General features: G+C 38.3%; 1 protein-coding gene across 1 annotated transcript; it reads right to left on the minus strand.

The window, feature by feature from the left end:
* Positions 1-3,004: 3,004 nt before the first annotated feature.
* On the minus strand, positions 3,005-18,132 carry RRH (retinal pigment epithelium-derived rhodopsin homolog). The gene is made up of 7 exons (XM_006052204.4): positions 15,937-18,132; positions 10,741-10,931; positions 8,930-9,029; positions 8,243-8,396; positions 7,180-7,348; positions 5,001-5,179; positions 3,005-3,567 (listed from the first exon to the last, which is right to left on the minus strand). The coding sequence occupies exons 1-7, from the start codon at positions 16,064-16,066 to the stop codon at positions 3,453-3,455; spliced, it is 1,038 nt and encodes a 345-aa protein (XP_006052266.2). The 5' UTR covers positions 16,067-18,132; the 3' UTR covers positions 3,005-3,452.
* Positions 18,133-21,524: the final 3,392 nt, after the last annotated feature.

Here is a 21,524-nt window from a genome sequence, read left to right on the forward strand (position 1 = left end):
TTTTAAAGAACTGATACAGCACTATTAGCAGGACTATAATGGGAAAAGCGAACTTCTTCACTGCCAGTGGCCATGGAAATTAGTTCAGTCTTTCCAGAGCGCAAGCTCACAACAATAATACTGTTTCTATACTTTTATCCAGTAATTCTACTCTGAGGAAACACTCAGATAGAGTAATTTCTCCTTGCCTTCCCCACACAAAAAGTATTTGTACTAAAATATTCCCAGTGGTTCATCCACAATTCTTAAGAGTTGTGGATGAACCACTGGGAATATTTCAGCAATTTAAATATCCATTATTGGTCCACAATTAGTACAGAACAGACTGGGTCAGATGACCTGGGGATATACTGGGCCACACGTAATGGAAATTCTTAGCTTAAATGCTTGCTTATGACCTTATTAAAGTTACTAGCTATATTATTTGTATTCAGTCTGTTTTACCAGATTATTGTTTCCTGCATTACCAGATGTATGACTGAGCCTCAGATAAAAGTGATCATGACTAGAGCACTTAAAACAATTGACCAAATATATAGTTCTATAATAAGATCAAGGATTGTAACAGTGGAAGTCTATATACAGGGATAATCAACAAGAGGGAACAGTTCCTGGACCATAACAGACTGGTAAGACAGGTAGCCCAGAGGCTTTTGGTTGCTGTTAACGGGGCCTTGTCCAGGAACAGCAAATGGACTGGCCTATCAACAAAATCCCCACCTGACCTGGGAATGAGCATTGCTAGTACTGAGGGACACATGAGTCACAAAATCCTTCTCTAACCTTGGCCAAAATTATTACCCAAACGAGGGGATTATAAAATAAACAATGGTGCCCACTATCCAGTTCTACAAGAATCAAGTCATTAGCCACAGTAGGCATTGACCTACAATTCAGGGAATTGTAGGAATTCAGGGTGAAGGTCAGGATGAAGCACTTTTTGCTCTGGGGAAACCGGCAGAACTGACCCTCAGATGGTTGTGTATTTTAAGAAGAAAATTTTATGAACCCAGTTTCTTGCATTTTTCCATACTTAAAAGAGCACTAAAAACATTAGCTAAGATACCTGTTCCTTGAAAAAGCAGTAACTTTTTACCAAGATATGTTCTTCATTGCACATGTATACCGGCCTCCCCATTCACCTTTCTGGAACAGTCCTCAGAGCTTTCTGAAAGACCGTCTCTTGGGTTATAAACTTGAGGCTAGCTTGAATAAAATTTCCTATTCCTTTCCTACACTGACTATTGATTAATTTTTTCATCAACAAAACAAGATACGAAAAAGAGAACAAACATACAGAAACCCCCACTCCACTCTGATTAAACTTAATTCTCAAGTCAAATATATGGAAATACATACACATAAAAATAGTAGTTAAAAAAGTAGAACACATATTAATATGCACAGGTTATAGTGTTACATGAAATATATATGGCATTGACTGACATGTGATTTAAAAACAATAGTGCTTAATATTCATTTGATCATTTTTGTTAAATAGTTAAGTGAATAATTGCATTAAAATTTGAAAATTGTGAAATCCTGACAGTTTCCCATTCTAGCTAGAAATAAATTCCAACAACTTATTTCAGTAATTATTTATTAAAGACTATTAACCGTTATTTGTTGTTGTGTTTTTTAGTTGATAAGTCGTCTCCAACTCTTTGGCGACCCCATGGACTATACCCTGTCTGCGGAATTTCCTAGAATACTGGAGTGAGTTGACATTTCTTTTTCCAGGGGATCTTCCTGACCCAGGGATTGAACCCATAACTCCTGCATTGGCAAGCGGATTCTTTACCATTGAGCCACTAGGGAAGCCCATTAACTATTATTCGGTTCAGTTCAGTTCAGTTGCTCAGTCATGTCCAATTCCTTGCAACCCCATGAACCGCAGCACGCCAGGCCTCCCTGTCCATCACCAACTCCCAGAGTTTACCCAAACTCATCTCCATTGAGTCGGTGATGCCATCCAACATACCATCCTCTGTCGTCCCCTTCTCCTCCTGCCCCCAATCCCTCCCAGCATCAGGGTCTTTTCCAATGAGTCAGCTCCTTGTATCAGGTGGCCAAAGTATTGGAGTTTCAGCTTCAACATCAGTCCTTCCAATGAACACCCAGGACTGGTCTCCTTTAGGATGGACTGGTTGGATCTCCTTGCAGTCCAAGGGACTCTCAAGAGTCTTCTCTAACACCACATTTCAAAAGCATCAATTATTTGGTGCTCAACTTTCTTGATAGTCCAACTCTCACATCCATACTACCATGACTACCGGAAAAACCATACATAGCCTTGACTAGACAAACCTTTGTTGACAAAGTAATGTCTCTGCTTTTTAATACGCTGTCTAGGTTGGTCATAACTTTCCTTCCAAGGAGTAAGCGTCTTTTAATTTCATGGCTGCAATCACCATCTGCAGTGATTTTGGAGCCCCAAAAAATGAAGTCAGCTACTGTTTCCACTGTTTCCCCACCTATTTGCCATGAAGTGATGGGACCAGATGCCATGATCTTCGTTTTCTGAAGTTAAGCCAACTTTGTCACTCTCCTCTTACACTTTCATCAAGAGGGTCTTTAGTTCTTCTTCACTTTCTGCCATAAGGGTGGTGTCATCTGCATATCTGAGGTTATTGATATTTCTCCCGGCAATCTTGATTCCAGCTTGTACTTCTTCCAGCCCAGCCTTTCTCATGATGTACTCTGCATATAAGTTAAATAAGCAGGGTGACAATATACAGCCTTGAGGTACTCCTTTTCCTATTTGGAACCAGTCTGTTGTTCATTGTCCAGTTCTAACTGTTGCTTCCTGACCTACATACAGATTTCTCAAGAGGCAGGTCAGGTGGTCTGGTATTCCCATCTCTTTCAGAATTTTCCACAGTTTATTGTGATCCACACAGTCAAAGGCTTTGGCATAGTCAATAAAGCAGAAATAGATGTTTTTCTGGAACTCTCTTGCTTTTTCGATGATAATAACTATTATTACTATTAATTTATTCTAACATTAAAATTACAGGGAGGCCTGGCATGCTGCAGTTCATGGGGTCGCAAAGAGTCAGAGATGACTGAGTGACGGAACTGAACTGAACTGAACTGAACATTAAAATAACAGTTGCTTCTGGTCTAGTGGAGGAACTAGGCAAAACACCAGGTCATTGATACACTGTAATATATACCATGATAGGGAGAAATAGAAGAGGCCTTAATCTCATGTGCCTCTATTCATCAAACTAGATGAGTAGTATGTTTACATATAAGGAAATAGTGAAACATTCCCAATGGTAGCCAGTGCACAAACAGAACTATAAACGACACTTGAGAAATTTATAGTCTATTAAGACAATATTCTATGTCTCTATTTGATTGAAATGAGCTCACATTTAAAATGAAATTAAACCACTACAAAAAAGAGTAAAGAAAATGTTTTGGTAAATGTGTGAGTTCCTCTTATTTCAGACTTTTCCAGAAGTCAGTGGGTTTTGAGGTACATCCATTGGTAAAACACTCGTCACAGGCATTGTTTGGGTAGTCTGACATTTGAACATGGCAAGCATCGCCCTTCGAAACCTATAATAAAAAGGGAAAATCTGGCATTATCACATGATGACTTGGAATGCTTAAAGAACTTTCAAATATGACTAAGATGCCACTACTTCCAATTAGCATCTCCAAATAAATTTCTGCTTCCAACTTTAACATATCCTATTGAGATCCTTTATAAATGTATTATAAAGTATACAGTACAATTAAAGATCAATTTTGCACCACTGATTGTAAACATTGCAATAACTATGTCTAAGATGACACTATGTCTAAGATGACAATGTCAGTTGCAAGGAATCATTTACTTGAACTAAGGATGGGTATTTCAGACATTTATTCTAATGAGCAAAGGCCAGTTTAATGCCTGACCTTTCCAAAAGAACTACTAAAAGACTCTAAATTTAAGATGTGTTCTTTATTCTTCTTACGTGGTCTATTTGATCTTAAAAGTTTTTATGTTTCTTCATATACCTATGGCTAAAGTTGCTTTCCCAAACATGTGCATAAATATATAAGCTTAATAGAAGCAGCACTGGCAATCCAGGATCAAATTATCAGTACTTCACATCTACTGAGATTTTCCAGTCAAATATTTGAGCACAGTAGATTGGTTCAATCCACCTTTAAGCAGTAACAGGAAATGAAGTAGTCTAAGCTGCCCTACCCAGAGGCTCAAGAGTAAAGAAACTGCCTGCAATGCAGGAGACTCAGCAGGAGCCGCAGGTTCTATCCCTGGGTCAGGAAGATCCCCTGGAGAAGGAAATGGCAACCCATTCCAGTATTCTTGCCTGGAAATCCCATGGACAGCCCATGGAGTCACAAAAGGATCAGACACGACTTAGCGACTAAACGACAAAAGCTGCATTGAGGAGGCAGGAAAGAAATCCTTGCTCAGAGGCTCAGCAAAAGGGGGAAAGGAAGTCTCCATTATCCTCAGTGACTACACAGTCCTGAAGCCTGTTATGTTAACAATGAATTTTTCTCTTGCATCTGAATGATATGTCTTCCTTCTAGTAAATATACAGTTATGCTACCCACATACGGAACCCAACTGGCCTTGCTTTGTCCACTTTCCAGTAACAGAATCACTCTTTTCTTTGCAAAACTGATTACAGGTTTTCTTTGCAAAACCTTCCAGGGTCATTGCTGCCAAAGGGCCATCAAAGATGAAACTTGCATTTGGGGATGCTTAGCTGGTGGAACTTGGTCTTGAATTACCCATGATCATCTCACCTCCATGTGGGAAGAGTCTGTCACAGAACTGGAGTCCTAGACATTTCAGGTCCTGAATGCTTCTGCAGTGCAGTTGCATGAACCAAATAACTCTTAATTTCACCTGAAGCGAGTTTATGTCATTTACCTCCCCCAAAATTTAGAACATTATCCATTGCCTTTCTAACATTCTTTCTGTATACACTTTTTTTTTTTAGTTGAGAAGCATTTTAGCCATGACTTACTTTTTATTAGCAATCACATAAATACAAGGATTGTAGAATGTAGAAGATTTTGCAAACAGAGGAGCTATGATGGCCATTGAGGGAGGAATCTTCTTTGGGTCACCAAAAGATGCCCATAAGCACACGATGGAATAAGGGGACCACGCCACCAGAAACATGAGTATCATTATCACAGACATCTGTAAAAGAAATCAGTATTCACCAAGCCCAATAACTAAAATATCAAAATAGCTAGTATATCTAAAACTGCATGAAAAATTATCTGGATTGGAACTTGAATAAGTTTATGATGTTGAAGACATAGAGGAAACACTGAAAATTTCCCCTCATTGTACTCTGTTAATACACCTAAAGCCAGCTATGATAACTGGAGCTTGTGAAATGGATGAGCTGGTTCATGAATGTAAAGAATGCCCTCTTCCTGCTGGTGAGCTGAGGAGAATACAGCTGGATTTATCTTTTTTGGGTTACTGAGTTTTTCAGTGCTTGCTTAAATTTTACAACCCATGCTTGAGCATCTCCTCAGCCAACCTCAGTCCTGGACATGGTTGAGGAAATCTCTCAGAAAGTAGAAACCAAGACAAACAAACAAAACCCCAAAGAGAGACAGTGTAGGAGAGAATATTTAAGAAAATTAAAAGATAAATCCAGGAGATTAAATATCCAAATAAAAAGAGAATAAAGAAAACAAAAAGGGAAGTGAAATTCACAAGAGAAATAATACAAGGAAGCTCCCAGAAGGGGAGATCTGAGTCTCGATATTGAAAGCACTCACCCCGTATCCGGCACGTGGGTGAATAAAGAGCTATACCAAGGCACATCAGCATCACATTTCAGAGAGAAAACTGGAGACACAGAGAAAGTGACAAGCTTGCAGAGAGAACACAGACCACCAGTAAACGGTCAGTCTTCTCAACAGCAACACCTAAAACTGAGAGACTATATAGTAATGCTTTCAAAAATCTCTGAAAATCATTTTTCTACTTTGAATTCTATGCCAAGTGAACAATCAATCAAATATAATAGGAGCATTAAGACATTTTCAGGCATGCCAAATCTTAAAAATTTTACTTCCCTATAATGTTCTCAGGACTCTGTTAGGGGATGTGTTCCACCAACTGTGAGAAAATCAACCAAAAAAAAAAAGGAAGACATGCAATCCAGAAAACACGTGATCTGATCCAGGAGACAGGCCAAAGGCATTCTCAGCTTGTGATAAAGGAGATGTGGGGATACTGACTCTCTAGGTAGTCATCTTAAAGAAGAGCCAGTGTAATCTGGAGCAGGAGATCTGGGGGTGTCAGGAGGATAACTAAGAAAAGGATGAAGTCAATTTAGTCTCTGATGCATATGAAAATACTAAGAGGAAACTGAAGCATCTGATAGATTATTTAGAGATGAATTAGGGACAGGTACATAGGACAGTCAGGCTCCCCTGGTGGCTCATTCAATAAAGAATCTGCCTGCAATGCAGGAGACCTGGGTTTGATCCCTGAGTTGGGAAGATCACCCTGGAGAAGGAAACGGTTACTGACTACACTGCCTGGAGAATCCCATGGACAGAGGAGCCTGGTGGGCTACAGTCCATGGGGTCACAAACTGTTGGACACAACTGAGTGACTAAAGCTTCCACTTTCCAAAATCACTTCATTTTCACACAGAACAGTCAGGAAACAAAGCTACAGAGGGATAGGGGGTGGAGGGGGAGGAGAGAGGGAGAGAAGAAGAGAAGGGGAGAGAGATGGACAGAAGACAAGAAAGAAAAAGAAAAGGAATGAACTGTTAACTCCAAAGGGGGAATAGTTGTATAAAAAAAAGAAATATAAGTCATACAGCCCTATAGAGATCTGCAACAAATGAAATTTAGATAGTCACAATAATGTAAAATTGACTTTTCATCTAGCCAAATATTAACATTTTATTGACAAGATGAGAGGTGTTGGTGGGGAGAAGGAAAAGATGGTGGTATAAGAGAAAGTCTTTGTTCACAGTAGGAAATCAAGAAGTAACAGCAAACAAAAATACCTGAAACAGGAGATAAGCACATTGTTTAGAAATATGGAGGCCAACACTAGAAAAAATAGCCAGAAAATAAGAACCGGGAGTTGGGGAGAGATGACTACAGGGCCAAGGAACCATATCCGTATAGAAGCTTGATTAAAGGATTTTAATGCCTTACCTTTGTTACATCTACCTGATCTGACCAATCCCTGTTGAGGTACTCAGTGCAGTCATTAGTACCATGATGCTTAATGGACTGAGTGACATGGTAATAACAGTAAAACATCACTGTTAAGGGCACGATAAAATTTATCGCAACTACCATCATCGTGTACGAAACAAAAGACCTGAAAGTAAGAAAAGGAAATAATTAAATCATGACATTAAATCACTATTCATCTAACCTATTAAATAGGGGAAGGGAAACAGAATAATTAGCAGAAGTAATACTGGCATTGTCTAGTATTAGTAAACAACTTAGGAGGTACATTCGACTTTTAGTTCTGCTAGGGGTTGGCAAACTATGACCTGTGGGCAAATCCAGCCTGTCGCCTGTTTTTGTAAATAAAATTTTATTGGAACCACAGTCATTTGCTTACTGTCTATGGCTGCTTCCACAGGCAGAGTTGAATAGTTGCAATGGAGACAACCTTGCCTGTAAAATCTAAAATATTTATTTTTTGACCCTGTACAGAAAAATGTTTAGACTTAGATTTAGTTTGAGAGAAATTTTCTGTTTACTTTTCTGAGTAATCTTTCACTTCCTTTAATGAACTAAATTACCTTCTTTTCCTTAGTAAACATAGAAGAGCATCACTGATGAGTCAGCAATCCTTGCAGCAACGGCGCTTTTGCTGTGTAATTCTCAGAAGATGCTTTAGCACCAGAAAAGAAAGCCTGGGCTTTCTCCAGAACTTTCTCCAGTCCTTTCCCCTCAGGTCCTACCTCTAAGGTGCAGCTAAAGGAGGCTCTGTATCCCCTTTGCTGCCAAAGGACAGAAAGGAGGGAGCAGAGCAGGGAGACAAAGGGATGCCTGTCCTTGCAAATTAACATAATTCATGTTTCTCTAGTTCTCACACTTCTCAATTCGTCTCTAGTCAAAATCACATCATCTAAACCAAGGAAACCCTCTGCCACACTCTATATGAGAAACATCAGATCTGAGGTTAAATTTGAAATGGTGAAAACGTGTCTGTCTGCATTAGAAGCATTTAATTATAAACTGCATATACGTTTCTTACACATCATTTTTCCGCCAGTTTATGGTACAGGTGGCCCCAGTAGGATCTGGGGCATAACTAGCCCACCCAATGATAGGCATCAAAGCCCAAAACAGGCCATTTGTCCAGGCCCCCAGAATCATGCTGATGTAAGTGTTGGTGGTCATTCTTCTTCCTATTAACAAATATATGGAATATCAAATCATTTCCCAATGATGTGACTCATATCTTCATGTTGTTTTAACTGATTATTCAAAATTATCACCAAGTAGATTCTTTACAGAGCACTTTAGTTCACACAAAACCTATGAATTCATATTCTGGAAAAAAATAACATTTAAGCTGAAACTTGAATGATAAAATAATGAATCAGAGGATAGGCAGGGAGAAGCACTAGGGAAATAGCATTTACAAAGACCCCAAATTGGGAAAGGGCTTCGCCAGTACCCCAAAGTGACAAGATCCCAGGCTATGCTACAAAGGTAGTCAAGGGTCAGAACACGCAGGGTCTTGGGGGCCGTGTTATGAATTTGAATTTTATTCTAGGTATAATAGAAAACCACTGAAACTTCCAATTAAGGATTATCAGAGAAAGAAGGCTGACTATGTAGCAAGTCATTACATTTATTAATACATTTTGAAGTGAAGGTGTGACAAGCAGAACTTAGGCAAATGGGTTCATTGCAAAAGCTGAGAAAAGTGCTGTACCTGCATCAGGATGGCAGATGGTCAGGTATCGATCCACGGCCACAACCGTGAGCAATCCAATACTTGCCATTCCAAAAAAAATATTCAACCCAGCATAAATCTGAAAATCAAAATTGGAATGATTCCACCATTCTACACACCCTCCCAAGAGACATTTATACTTTTATCCCATTGCTAAAATATATTTTAAATACATTAAACAGTAAATAAATACATTGAGTGTTTTCTGTTTTGTGTGTGTGTTCCGTTGCTCAGTCATGTCCAACTCTTTGCATGCTGACTGCTCTGTCCATGGGATTTCACAGGCAAGAGTACTAGAGTGGGTTCCATTTCCTCCTCCAGGGAATCTTCACAACCCAGGGATCGCACCTGCATTTCCTGCACTGTAGGCAGATTCTTTACCACTGAGCCACCAGGGAAGCACCATTTTCTATCTTACTAATGTTAAAATACATCATCTATTGTCAAATTGTAAATGGCTTAATAAAGGTACTTATAGAAAACATTCTGGGACTTCATTAATTAAAATAAGCTTTTTTAAAAAAGCTAAGATTTAAAGTAAAACTTCGATACATACTCTAAAGAGGGCAAAAACAAACCATAAATCAAGTGCTGTGCATATAACCAACAAGACTGGTATTCAGAAAACAGACAATTCACTAAGGGGAAAAGACAAACAGAAAAATGGGCTATTCACACAAGAGGAAACCAGAGTGTCTATGACATAAGATGTACAATCACATTAAATATTGAAAGAAATGCAAATCATAAGATACTATTTTACATCCATCATAACACTACAAATTTAAAAGTCTGACAATCCCAAGCACTGGCAAAAATGTGGAGCAACAGAAGTTCTCGTAATTGGCACAACCATTTTGAAGACTAATTTGGCCACACCTGATAAAGTTGACGTCATGTTATCTACAACCAAACCATTCCTCCTCTAGTAATGTATCTAAAGAAACTCTCATATATTGCAGAATGAGACATGTATGAGAACATTTGTGATTTAAAAAAATTGAGAACAGAGAATTCCCTGGCAGTCCAGTGGTTAGGACTCTGCACTTTCATTGCCAGGGCCCTGGGTTCCATCCCTGGTTGGGGAACTAAGATCCTACAAGCCCTGAAGCACAACCGAAAACAAAAAGCAAGAAGCCCCAAACAACCTGAAGGTCATATTGCAAAACATCAAGATTTGACAAAACCTGTTGGTGCATAAATGGGTATTCACTATTCTCTACCGTTTTCATTTTATTCTCTACAGCTATATAGCTTAAAACAGCAAACAGTTCTTAAAAAATTGGGCCAAAAGTCATTACTGCAAACTATATTAATTTATTTTCTTGTCAGTAAAAATTATAGCAGATATATTTACCAGCAATTCTCACAAAGAACTTACCACAGAAAAAAATCAACAACATGTAGTTTAACTATATTACTTAGACATTATAATATGGTCATTAAATATTTTATTGTTTCAAATGAAAGCAGAGTATTTCTTTTTGAATTTGCAATATGCAAGTTTTTATTTGAATATGCAAATGTTCACTTTTCTTCTCTAACTGATTTCTAATTTTTTGCTAGTTTAATTTTTTCCTTTAGGTTGGGGAAATTTTGAAAATATAATGATGGCTACTGCTTTCATTTCTCTTATTAAAGAATATATTTCCCAGTCACTCCTGAAGCTATTTTCAATAAGAGCACCATATCTATTATTCTACATAAAACTATTTGATTTTGTAAAGACACTTAAACTTATAAGTTCTTAATCTAGTTCATTTTGCTTTGATTCTAAGGCTCTCTGATACCTGACATCCTGCATATCCAAATTTCCAGCTTCCATGCAGATCTGAAGCAGCAGACATGGGGTAGCCAATGCTACTGACCCCTATATCAGTAACAGCCAGGTTGATGATAATTGCATTTGTGGGTGTCCGAAGCTCCTTGAACTTAATGAAGATGCCTAGAACAATTGTGTTGCTGAGGATACTTATCACACCTGAGAACATAAAAAAATCACACACTTCACTTAATTTGAACGTGCAAAACTAAAATAAAAATTAAATATTTAAATTCCTTCAGAAACAAAGCAAATTCACAAATCGGTTTTGGTTCATTCACTGGAAGAGCTCCAGCTATTCTTCAAACTAGTTGCAATACTGTCACAGCCCTCTTGTGAAAACAGAAATATAAAAATCAAAACACAAAGAATCTGCCACTTGTATAAACCAGCACCAAAGGCTGGGATTTAACATCACTATTGATCACTCCGTCCTTGAAGTGACTCCCATTGATACCAATGCTGATTTTTAGGATACATATAGTTGTGTGTGTGTGTGTGCGTGTGTGTGTGTGTGTATGACCATATAGTCTCCTCTGGCAGCTTAATTTCCTTTCCTCCTTCCTAAAGATGGAGGCTCTTCTTTCTCTATTGTTTCTCAGGCCTCAGCTATCATTCTATCCTAACAGCACTTCTGTCACTTTCTATTCCTGAAATACGCTCTAGTCCCTCATCCCTTTTCATACAACTCATTGCCATTAGACATTTATTAAGCATCTACAGTATGTAAGATCATATGACTCTTTCAATATTAAAACTTAACATGTTCAAATCTGATTACACACACACATACATGTATATCCCTAAATAAGAATGCACACAACAAGGTTTGGCTAGCTAGACAGGAAGTCAAGCTGGCTCTCAGATCCACTGAGAAACCTCACAGGCCACATCACCCTAGTGAAGTTTCCACAGTCTGGGATCTGACTCTTAGCCTTGCAGGTCCAGAGACTCAATGTTGTCAGTGCCCCAGAATTGGCTGGATTCAGGTAGACTGATGACTGAAAATCTTAATCTGAATGACAATGTATTAATTTACAATGAGAAATACTGTTGAGTAGACTGGATGTGAATGTTAGCCTGCTTAACACTCCCATCTGATGAATGATTTCCCATCATCCAGATGTAAGCCATAATAGGTCCTAACAACTGAGAGAGGGTAGAGCCATTACCAGACTCCTAGGGGCTAAAGGAAGGGTAAAGGACAAAAGGAACAGAGAGTGTTCACCATCATGAAGAGAACTCTGGTGAGCAGACCCATCTATTGCCAGAGAGAGGGAAGGTTTCCAAGTACCAACACACAAAGGTATCAGCTAAGGAAGAACTTCTATTATATTTGGCACCTTGGTCAAATTCTACTACTCTTCCAGGTTCCTGTTCTTTTCCTCCTGCATGCTGCTGGCAGAATAAGCTTGCTACAACATAGAATTAACCAAGACTCTTCTCAGTTTACTCCCCAACGTCTGAGGGATAAAAGTTCACATGTCCCAGCCTGATACCCCAGTCTCTGCTTCGAACTGTTTTTACCTTCTCTGAGCAAATGTTCACACTTGTCAAATAAGCCCTCCATCTAGTTATCTATCAGATACACCAGGTGTGTGGTAAATTTCAACTCTCATTTCTCCCACTTGTAACACCCTACTCCTTTACCTATCCAAATGCTACCCACTCTTCAAAATTCTGTTCAAGCCTGATTCTTCCCTCAAAGGCTTGTCTTCCTCATAGTATCCTCTCATCACTAATAAATTTTCAAAGTACTTGTTTATATTATACTTCATCTTATGTGATGCTATATTATTTAACTCATATATTCCTAATCTTCCTGTATAAATTACAGGCTTCTAATGGCTTCTATGTTGAGTATGTGACATATAGCAGATTTATTTAATAGACAACTAAAACTCACATTGCTTATTATCTATTATTCCTGCAAGCATAATTAAGACACAATATCAAATTTGATGATTCTTTAGCTCATTATTTTTGCATGCACTATTGTAGCTCCAAAAAGTTTAGTGAACTGAAGAATCTTTCTGGTTAGTTACATATTTGTTGATTTTTTAAAAGTCAGATAAAAATACAGTGTAGTAAATTTGTTGCCAAGTATGCAACTAGAATTAAGTAATTGTACTTATGGGGTAGTTTTAGATATAATGTGGGGAATGAGGGCAACAGTTTAGTCCTTTTCTTTCTCTGCAGCTGTCTCAAGCACTCTGCTCTATTTTCTAGCTGTGAAAGTGTTAGTCAGTTGTGTCTGACTCTTTGAGACCTCATGGACTATATAGCCCACCAGGCTGCAACCATGGAAACCCATGTTTTCTAATGGGTAGACAACAGATTATTAGTAGTTAGGACTAAGTTCACTTAATTTAGGGACTTCCCTGGTGGCTCAGAGGTAAAGAATCTGCCTGCAATACGGGAGACACGGGTTTGATCCCTGGGTTGGGAAGATCCCCTGGAGAAGGGCATGGCAACCCACGCCAGTATTCTTGCCTGGAGAACTCCATTGACAGAGCACCCTGGTGGGCTACAGTCCACGGGGTTGCAAACAGTCGTACACGACTAAGCAATTAACACACTTTCACTTAATTTCCCTTCGGCTTCTGTGGCTCTTCTCCAATCTCTTCAGGAGATCCTTCTCAATCTACTTCCTGGTCTTTCTTTCTTCATCTCTACCTTATTAAACATACGCATTGTCCAAGTTTCTGTCCTAGACCTCTTTTCACATTCAACATACACTCAGTGAGTTCAGAGTCAAGGCTATATGCTGATACTTTCCAGATCAATCTCATAAAATTCAAACCCATGTGTCCAGCTTTTTATGAGACTTCTCTCAAACTGAACCCAGAGATTTTCATTCCTGCCCCAAACATGTTCTTCTGCAGGTGTGAATAGCTTCACCATTTATCCAATGGCCCCAAAAAAGAAACCTACTTGTCATCTTTGATGCTCCCTCACCTTCTCCCCCAGTCTCCACATCCAACCACCATGGATTCTAAATTCTAGCTCTTTCTATCTCCATTGCCACTACTTCCTCCTCAGAAGCCTTCTTAACCTTTACCATACCTCCTACCTAGCGTGCCTCCTACCTGGTCTGTTAGCTACCATTACAGCATATATCTAAAACGCAAATTGGATCATGTCATTTAGTGGCCCCCTACTGCCTTCACAGCTAAGGTTCCTCATTAGCTGGTATGCAGTCATTGTTTCAGCCTAATATCTCTTATCCTTTAGCCTATAATGCACCCATAATGAATCTATTTCAGATCCTTAATTCACCATGCCTTCTTACCACCAGAATAAACTGGAAAAAGGAAGAGCTTAAGTTGGTAAAAGTTTGTAAGAGCTAAAATCCAAAGAGAACTATTAAATTAAAAATGAAATTTAAAATGGAAAATAGGCTTTTTGTAACAGTAGCAAATGAAATAAATGCTTTGACTAAACTTTTTTCCTCATAGTTTTGGTTTAAGTGAGTTTTGTTGAAGGTGGGGTTTTGGGAGCCCAAAGAACATTAAACATTTAAACAAAAGCATAATGAGGCAAGACACGCTCCCTTCAGTTCACCTGCTAAAAATACAACACATACACATTAAAACTGATCCTTGTGATTATACATGAGGGTTCTAGAGCCAAAGAACCTGAGTTCAATACTGGTGTAGCTACTTAGTAGATGTGTGTGTGTTGGTAAAGTTACTTAAACTCTATCGGTATAAATGGAGAAAATATAACAAATTTACTTACTGAATTAGTTTGAGGATGAATTATTCCATACACGTAAGTGCTTATAGCAGTGCTTGGTATACACCAAGAATTCGAACAATGACAGGGGCGGTAGTGGTGGTGACGGTGGTTGTAGTCATGGCAACAGTAGCAGCAGATTCATCACTGTCCTAGTGAGACCGCTACTGCTGTTATTGTTGTTACAGGAGTAAGAACGAGAGCGGACATTTTCTTAACAGCAAATCTTCCTTTGTAACCAGATCAAAGAAGATAGCTTTTCTTGGTCCTCTACCAAAAACTAACTAAACCAAAAGTTGGTACACAAAGTATTCCTGTGTAGTTATGATAAGGAGATTATCTCATTAGGTAGCATATTGTTTTCTCCTTTTGTTGCAACACACACAAAAAAAGAAAACAGAACTCACCCAGGGCTTATCATACAGAGGTATTCAAATGAAAAAGTTATTAGCATGTCACTAAAATTTATGAAAATTAACTGAGGAACCATAGTTTCTAGCAGAGAAGTGATACTCTAGTTGTGAGTAATGGGGAGATGAAGCAATTATAAAGAATAAACTGGGTATAGTAGGATTTGCTATGCTTTTACTCTACTTTTGAATATATTTACAATTTTTCATAAGTCAATCCAAAAAATAATAAGAGTTACTTCTAAAATTCATTTGTATTTGTCCAACATACACTGTATATATCATTTAGGTATATTTGTGCATTATTTTTTTTTTACTTTTCACAACAATCCCAACTGGTAGCTTATTTTATCCCCATTTTATAGATATGAAAATGGAAGAACAAAAAGATAAAGGAACTTGCTCACTGCTGCAAAGAGACTAAAAACTGAAAACCAAACTTCAGTTTTCCAAGACAGCATTAAAAAACGAGCTCAATCGTCAAACTCTGTCCTCAATGATAATGCAATCTGCTCTCTCTTTTTACAACTAATTTTCTTTCCAGGATCTTTCAATCTGAACTAGATTCCACCACTGATGACAAAAGTACAGAAAGTATGTATGAGAACAGTAAATGCCATAAAAATACATTTTTGCCACAGTGCACATTCTCCCCTAATAAAAATTCATTTGACAATAACCACACATACAGATGATTATTTGTTTTCTAGAAAACTTTTCTCAGCCCCATCTCACTGCCTATCAAAATTCAAAATAACTTGTTAGATTAACCACCATTAACAATGTTCCCATTTATCCTTTCACCTATATTCTCTTATTTGATCTTTACATGCTTATTTATCACATGCACACAACAACTGAGAAAGGATAAGTGACTTGTCGAGGTTGGCCAACAGTACAGAACTTGAAACACTATCTCTGAACCCATACTTCTTCTACTACCTTATGCTAAAAACCGCAGCTTGTCTTCACTCATTCAAAAGCAAAATAACTGTTAATGGAGTAAACATCCGTACCTGCGGTAATCAAGTAAGCTGCAACAATGTTGTGTTCAGTCTGTGAAAAGACAGAGCCGTTTTCATTTTTACAGTCTGAACTGTTGCCTAAATTATTCCTTAGCATTTTGGAGTGAAGATATTGAGACATCCTTCATAATGAGCTTTCAATATCTACGAAATGTTTCAAAAGCCAGTGAGAGAAAAATTTTCAGAACCAATCATTTCCATCTCCACCTAAAGACCTCAAAGAAGGGCCTTTTCATAGAGGCCCTCCTTTAACAAATCTAACTGGGCTACAGAAGAAAGGATTTTAATCCCCAGAAGAAGGGAAAAGCTTACTAGCAAAATAAAGAGAAATACCAAACAATACACATTTTAGCCAATTTGGGCATCAGCTTTGTATCCAAGGAGATTATCAAGTGCACACGTCCCATTTAAACAATGAACAAACTCAGAAAATCAGATCAGGACCTGAATTAACTGATTTCTGCTGGAAATTAAGAGTCAGCATTAGTCCTCTAAAACTATATAGGTTAGGGTGACTGTTTTCTGTTGATCCTTTCAAGTTTTCCATTCCAGTTCCTTTTGTTTTTTCATAACAATTTAAATCATTAGAGATAAAGAAGTAATCCCCTCCAACCTTACAAATTTCACTCTCCTAATGATAATAATAGCTTCCTATATATTCTTTTTCTTTGCTTACAGAAACATTTATTTATAGAACTATTTGTTTCCTCCATTTCTCCCCCCATTCTTTTCAAAAAATGGGGAGTTATATATATACAAAATAATTCTGCAATTTGTTTTCCCCTAAAGCTATACCATAAATTCCAGGTCAAGAAACCTAAATCTAAGTTATTAATAACTATATACTTCAAAGCACAGATATAACATGATCTACTTCATAATCCACCTAAGTTCATTTACCCTACATTTTGATATGCATCAGTTGTTATCTGGTTAATAATCATAGCATACACCAGCAAAGTATCTAGAGTGAACAATTCACCTCATAAACTACAGAGCAATTCTAATATTCTAAATTATCTTAACTCCAAAAGTGTATTACATAAATGGATGATAATCTAATATGAACACTTATTGTTAGAATAAGATATCCCTACCATCTTTTTTCTTTGTAATTTTTTATGCCATTTATTATAAAAATCTGATTCTACTCAATAGTGAAATTCCTAAAAATCGGCAACTTAAGAAAAATGATAGATGCACCAAAGTTAACAGTGTAAGTATATAACAGAACCACTAGAGGGCTATATTTACCCTCTTAATTCTATAATCTTAGCATGGCCTAGCAGGAAGGGGACACAACGTAATCCTTTTGCCTCAATTTTCAGCCATATACTTGAATAAACTGAAGAAGTTGAAACCAGGTGGGTTCATCTGTCCCAGATCTGACAGCTACTAGTATTCAAATTTTTATGACACATATAGTAATATTGTAAAGAGTATACTAGAAAAGTGAATCTCATTAGTATTCCAATATCAAAATATTTTCGAACAACCCTAAAGCAATTAACGTAATCCTAAAATGACCTCTCTGTTTAAAAATCCATGGGTTATTAGGTTTCAAGTCTTTCTGTTTTTTGTTTGTGTTTTTTTTTTTTTGCAATCACTATTCACTCAAAACGTTTTGAGTTTGCTTTTGTTCATAGTTCCTATCTTTTCTGTAAAGGATTATGCCTAGTTAGTTGTACCACCATTTAAATTTTCCAGAAATAATTAGCTCTATTTATAAAAACTGAAGAAAAATAATTCCAAAGATGACTATTTGCTATTGATAAAAGTTTTACAGATTATGATTGTGATAGGTATATTCTAAATAATTTTTTATGCTTCCTTCATAAGTCACATGGAAAAACTATATTGTGATGAGCATGTCAAGTTAACACAGCTCATGATTCTTCGATTTTATAAACTTTAACTGGCCTACAATAAGTCCTCCTTTCATAACTCTTCTCAAATGCTCAGGGATACCAGGTAATATTGCTTGTATTCCACTAAACCTTTTCATTGCTATGGCAACAAGTACATTTTAGCATGATGCAAGCACTCAGAAAGTTATTCAGCTAACATGTCAAAAGAGTTAATATGTTAGTAACTACAGGTGAAACGTGAACTTCCTGATGTTCAAGCTGGTTTTAGAAAAGGCAGAGGAACCAGAGATCAAATTGCCAACATCCACTGGATCATCGAAAAAGCAAGAGAGTTCCAGAAAAACATCTATTTCTGCTTTATTGACTATGCCAAAGCCTTTGACTGTGTGGATCACAATAAACTGTGGAAAATTCTGAAAGAGAAGGGAATACCAGACCACTTGACCTGCCTCTTGAGAAATCTGTATGCAGGTCAGGAAGCAACAGTTAGAACTGGACATGGAACAACAGACTGGTTCCAAATAGGAAAAGGAGTACATCAAGGCTGTATATTGTCACCCTGCTTATTTAACTTATATGTAGAGTACATCGTGAGAAACGCTGGACTGGAAGAAGCACAAGCTGGAATCAAGATTGCTGGGAGAAATATCAATAACCTCAGATATGCAGATGACACCACCCTTATGGCAGAAAGTGAAGAAGAACTCAAAAGCCTCTTGATGAAAGTGAAAGTGGAGAGTGAAAAAGTTGGCTTAAAGCTCAACATTCAGAAAACGAAGATCATGGCATCCGGTCCCATCACTTCATGGGAAATAGATGGGCAAACAGTGGAAACAGTGTCAGACTTTATCTTTTGGGGCTCCAAAATCACTGCAGATGGTGACTGCAGCCATGAAATTAAAAGATGCTTACTCCTTGGAAGGAAAGTTATGACCAACCTAGACAGCATACTCAAAAGCAGAGACATTAGTTTGCCAACAAAGGTTCGTCTAGTCAAGGCTATGGTTTCTCCTGTGGTCATGTATGGATGTGAGAGTTGGACTGTGAAGAAGGCTGAGCGCCAAAAAATTGATGCTTTTGAACTGTGGCGTTGGAGAAGACTCTTGAGAGTCCCTTGGACTGCAAGGAGATCCAACCAGTCCATTCTGAAGGAGATCAGCCCTGGGATATCTTTGGAGGGAAAGATGCTAAAGCTGAAACTCCAGTACTTTGGCCACCTCATGCGAAGAGTTGACTCATTGGAAAAGACTCTGATGCTGGGAGGGATTGGGGGCAGGAGGAGAAGAGGACGACAGAGGATGAGATGGCTGGAGGGCATCACTGACTCTATGGACGTGAGTCTGAGTGAACTCCAGGAGTTGGTGATGGACAGGGAGGCCTGGCATGCTGCAATTCACGGGGTAGCGAAAAGTCGGACACGACTGAGCAACTGCACTGACTGAACTGAACTATTGAAGTATCTTTTACAATGGAGCTCAGTGATACCACAGTACAAAATGTATTAATGTTAGGTTTCCTAAACATATGAACTAGATTCAAAACCAAATGCCCTAGGGACTTCCCTAGCAGTCCAGGGGGCAGAGAGTCAATACCTGGTCAGGGAACTAAGATCCCATATGCCATTCAGTAAGGCCACATACACACACACAAAAAAAACACCACTAATATACCAAAGGAAACCCAGAAGAACTACTATAAGGAAAAGAAAAAAGAAAAATAGGATGTGGAAATAAAAGTTTAAAGATGGCTAATGCCTAATGCACTGGTCATAGCAAACACCCTCTTCCAACAACATAAGAGACAACTCTACATATGGACATCACCAGATGGTCAATACAGAAATCAGACTAATTATATTCTCTGCAGCCAAAGATGGAGAAGCTCTCTACAGTCAGCAAAAAGAAGACCAGGAGCTGTCTGTGGCTCAGATCATGAACTCCTTACTGCAAAATTCAGATTAAAATTGAAGAAAGTAGGGAAAACCACTAGATCATTCAGGCACGACCTAAATCAAATCCCTTATGATTATACAGTAGAAGTGACAAACAGATTCAAGGGATTAGATCTCATAGACAAGAGTGCCTGAAGAACTATGAATGGAGGTTCCTGACATTATATAGGAGGCAGTGATCAAAACCATCCCCAAGAAAAAGAAATGCAAAAAGGTTGTCTGAGGAGGCCTTACAAATAGCTGAGAAGAGAAGCAAAAGGCTTTGGAGAAAAAGAAAGATATACCCATCTGAATGCAGAGTTCTAAAGAATAGCAAGGAGAGAGATAAGAAAGCCTTCCCGAGTGATCACTGCAGAGGAAAACAATAGAATGGGAAAGACTAGACAGCACTTCAAGAAAATCAGATACACCAAGGGAACATTTCATGCAAAGATGGGCACAATAAAGGACAGAAATGGTATGGACCTAACAGAAGCAGAAGATATTAAGAGGTGGCAAGAATACACAGAACTGTAAAAAAGGTCTTAATGGTCCAGATAACTGCAATAGTGTGATCACTCATCTAGAGCCAGACATCCTGGAATTCGAAGTCAAGTGGGGCTTATGAAGCATGACTATGAACAAATCTACTGGAGGTGATGGAATTCGGCTGAGCTATTTCAAATCCTATAAGATGATGCTGTAAAAGTGCTGCACTCAATACACCAGCAAATTTGGAAAACTCAGCAGTGGACACAGGACTGGAAAAGGTGTTTTCATTCCAATCCCCCCAAAATATTCAAAATACTGCACAATTGCATTCATTTCACATGCTGGCAAATGCTCAAAATTCTCCAAGCCAGGCTTCAACAGTACATGAACCGAGAACTTCCAGATGTTCAAGCTGGATTTAGAAAAGGCAGAGGAACCAGAGATCAAACTGTCGACATCTGTTGGATCACAGAAAAAGCAAGAAAATTTCAGAAAAAAACATCTACTTCTGCTTTATTGACTATGCCAAAGCCTTTGACTGTGTGGATCACAACAAACTGGAAAATTCTTCAAGAAATGGGAATACCAGACCACCTTACCTGTCTCCTGCAAAATCTGTATGCACATCAACAGTTAGGACCGGACATGGAACAGACTGGTTCCAAATTGGGAAAGGAGTATGTCAAGGCTTTATATTGTCACCCTGCTTATTTAACTTATATGCAAAGTACATCATGTGAAATGCCGGGCTAGATGAAGCACAAAACAGAATCAAGATCGCTGGGAGAAATATCAATAACCTCAGATATGCAGATGACACCACCCTTATGAGAGAAAGCAACAGGAACTAAAAAACCTCTTCATGAAAATAAAAGAGAAGTGAAAAGGCTGGCTTAAAACTTAACATTCACTTCATGGTAAATAGATGGGGAAACAATGGAAACATTGAGACTTTATTTTCTTGGGCTCCTAGATCACTGCAGATGGTGACTGCAGCCATGAAATAAAAAGACGCTTGCTCCTTGGAAGAAAAGCTATGACCAATCTGCTAAGTCGTTTCAGTCGTGTCTGACTCTGTGCAACCCCATAGATGGCAGCCCACCAGGCTCCCCTGTCCCTGGGATTCTCCAGGCAAGAACACTGGAGTGGGTTGCCATTTCCTTCTCCAATGACCAATCTAGACAGCATATTAAAAAGCCGAGACGTGACTTTGCTAACAAAGGTCCGTCTAGTCAAAGCTATGGTTTTTCCAGTAGTCACATATGGATGTGAGAGTTGAACTATAAGGA

The sequence above is a fragment of the Bubalus bubalis genome, chromosome 7, assembly GCF_019923935.1.
Source record: "Bubalus bubalis isolate 160015118507 breed Murrah chromosome 7, NDDB_SH_1, whole genome shotgun sequence".
In the NCBI taxonomy this organism is placed as follows: Eukaryota; Metazoa; Chordata; class Mammalia; order Artiodactyla; family Bovidae; genus Bubalus; species Bubalus bubalis.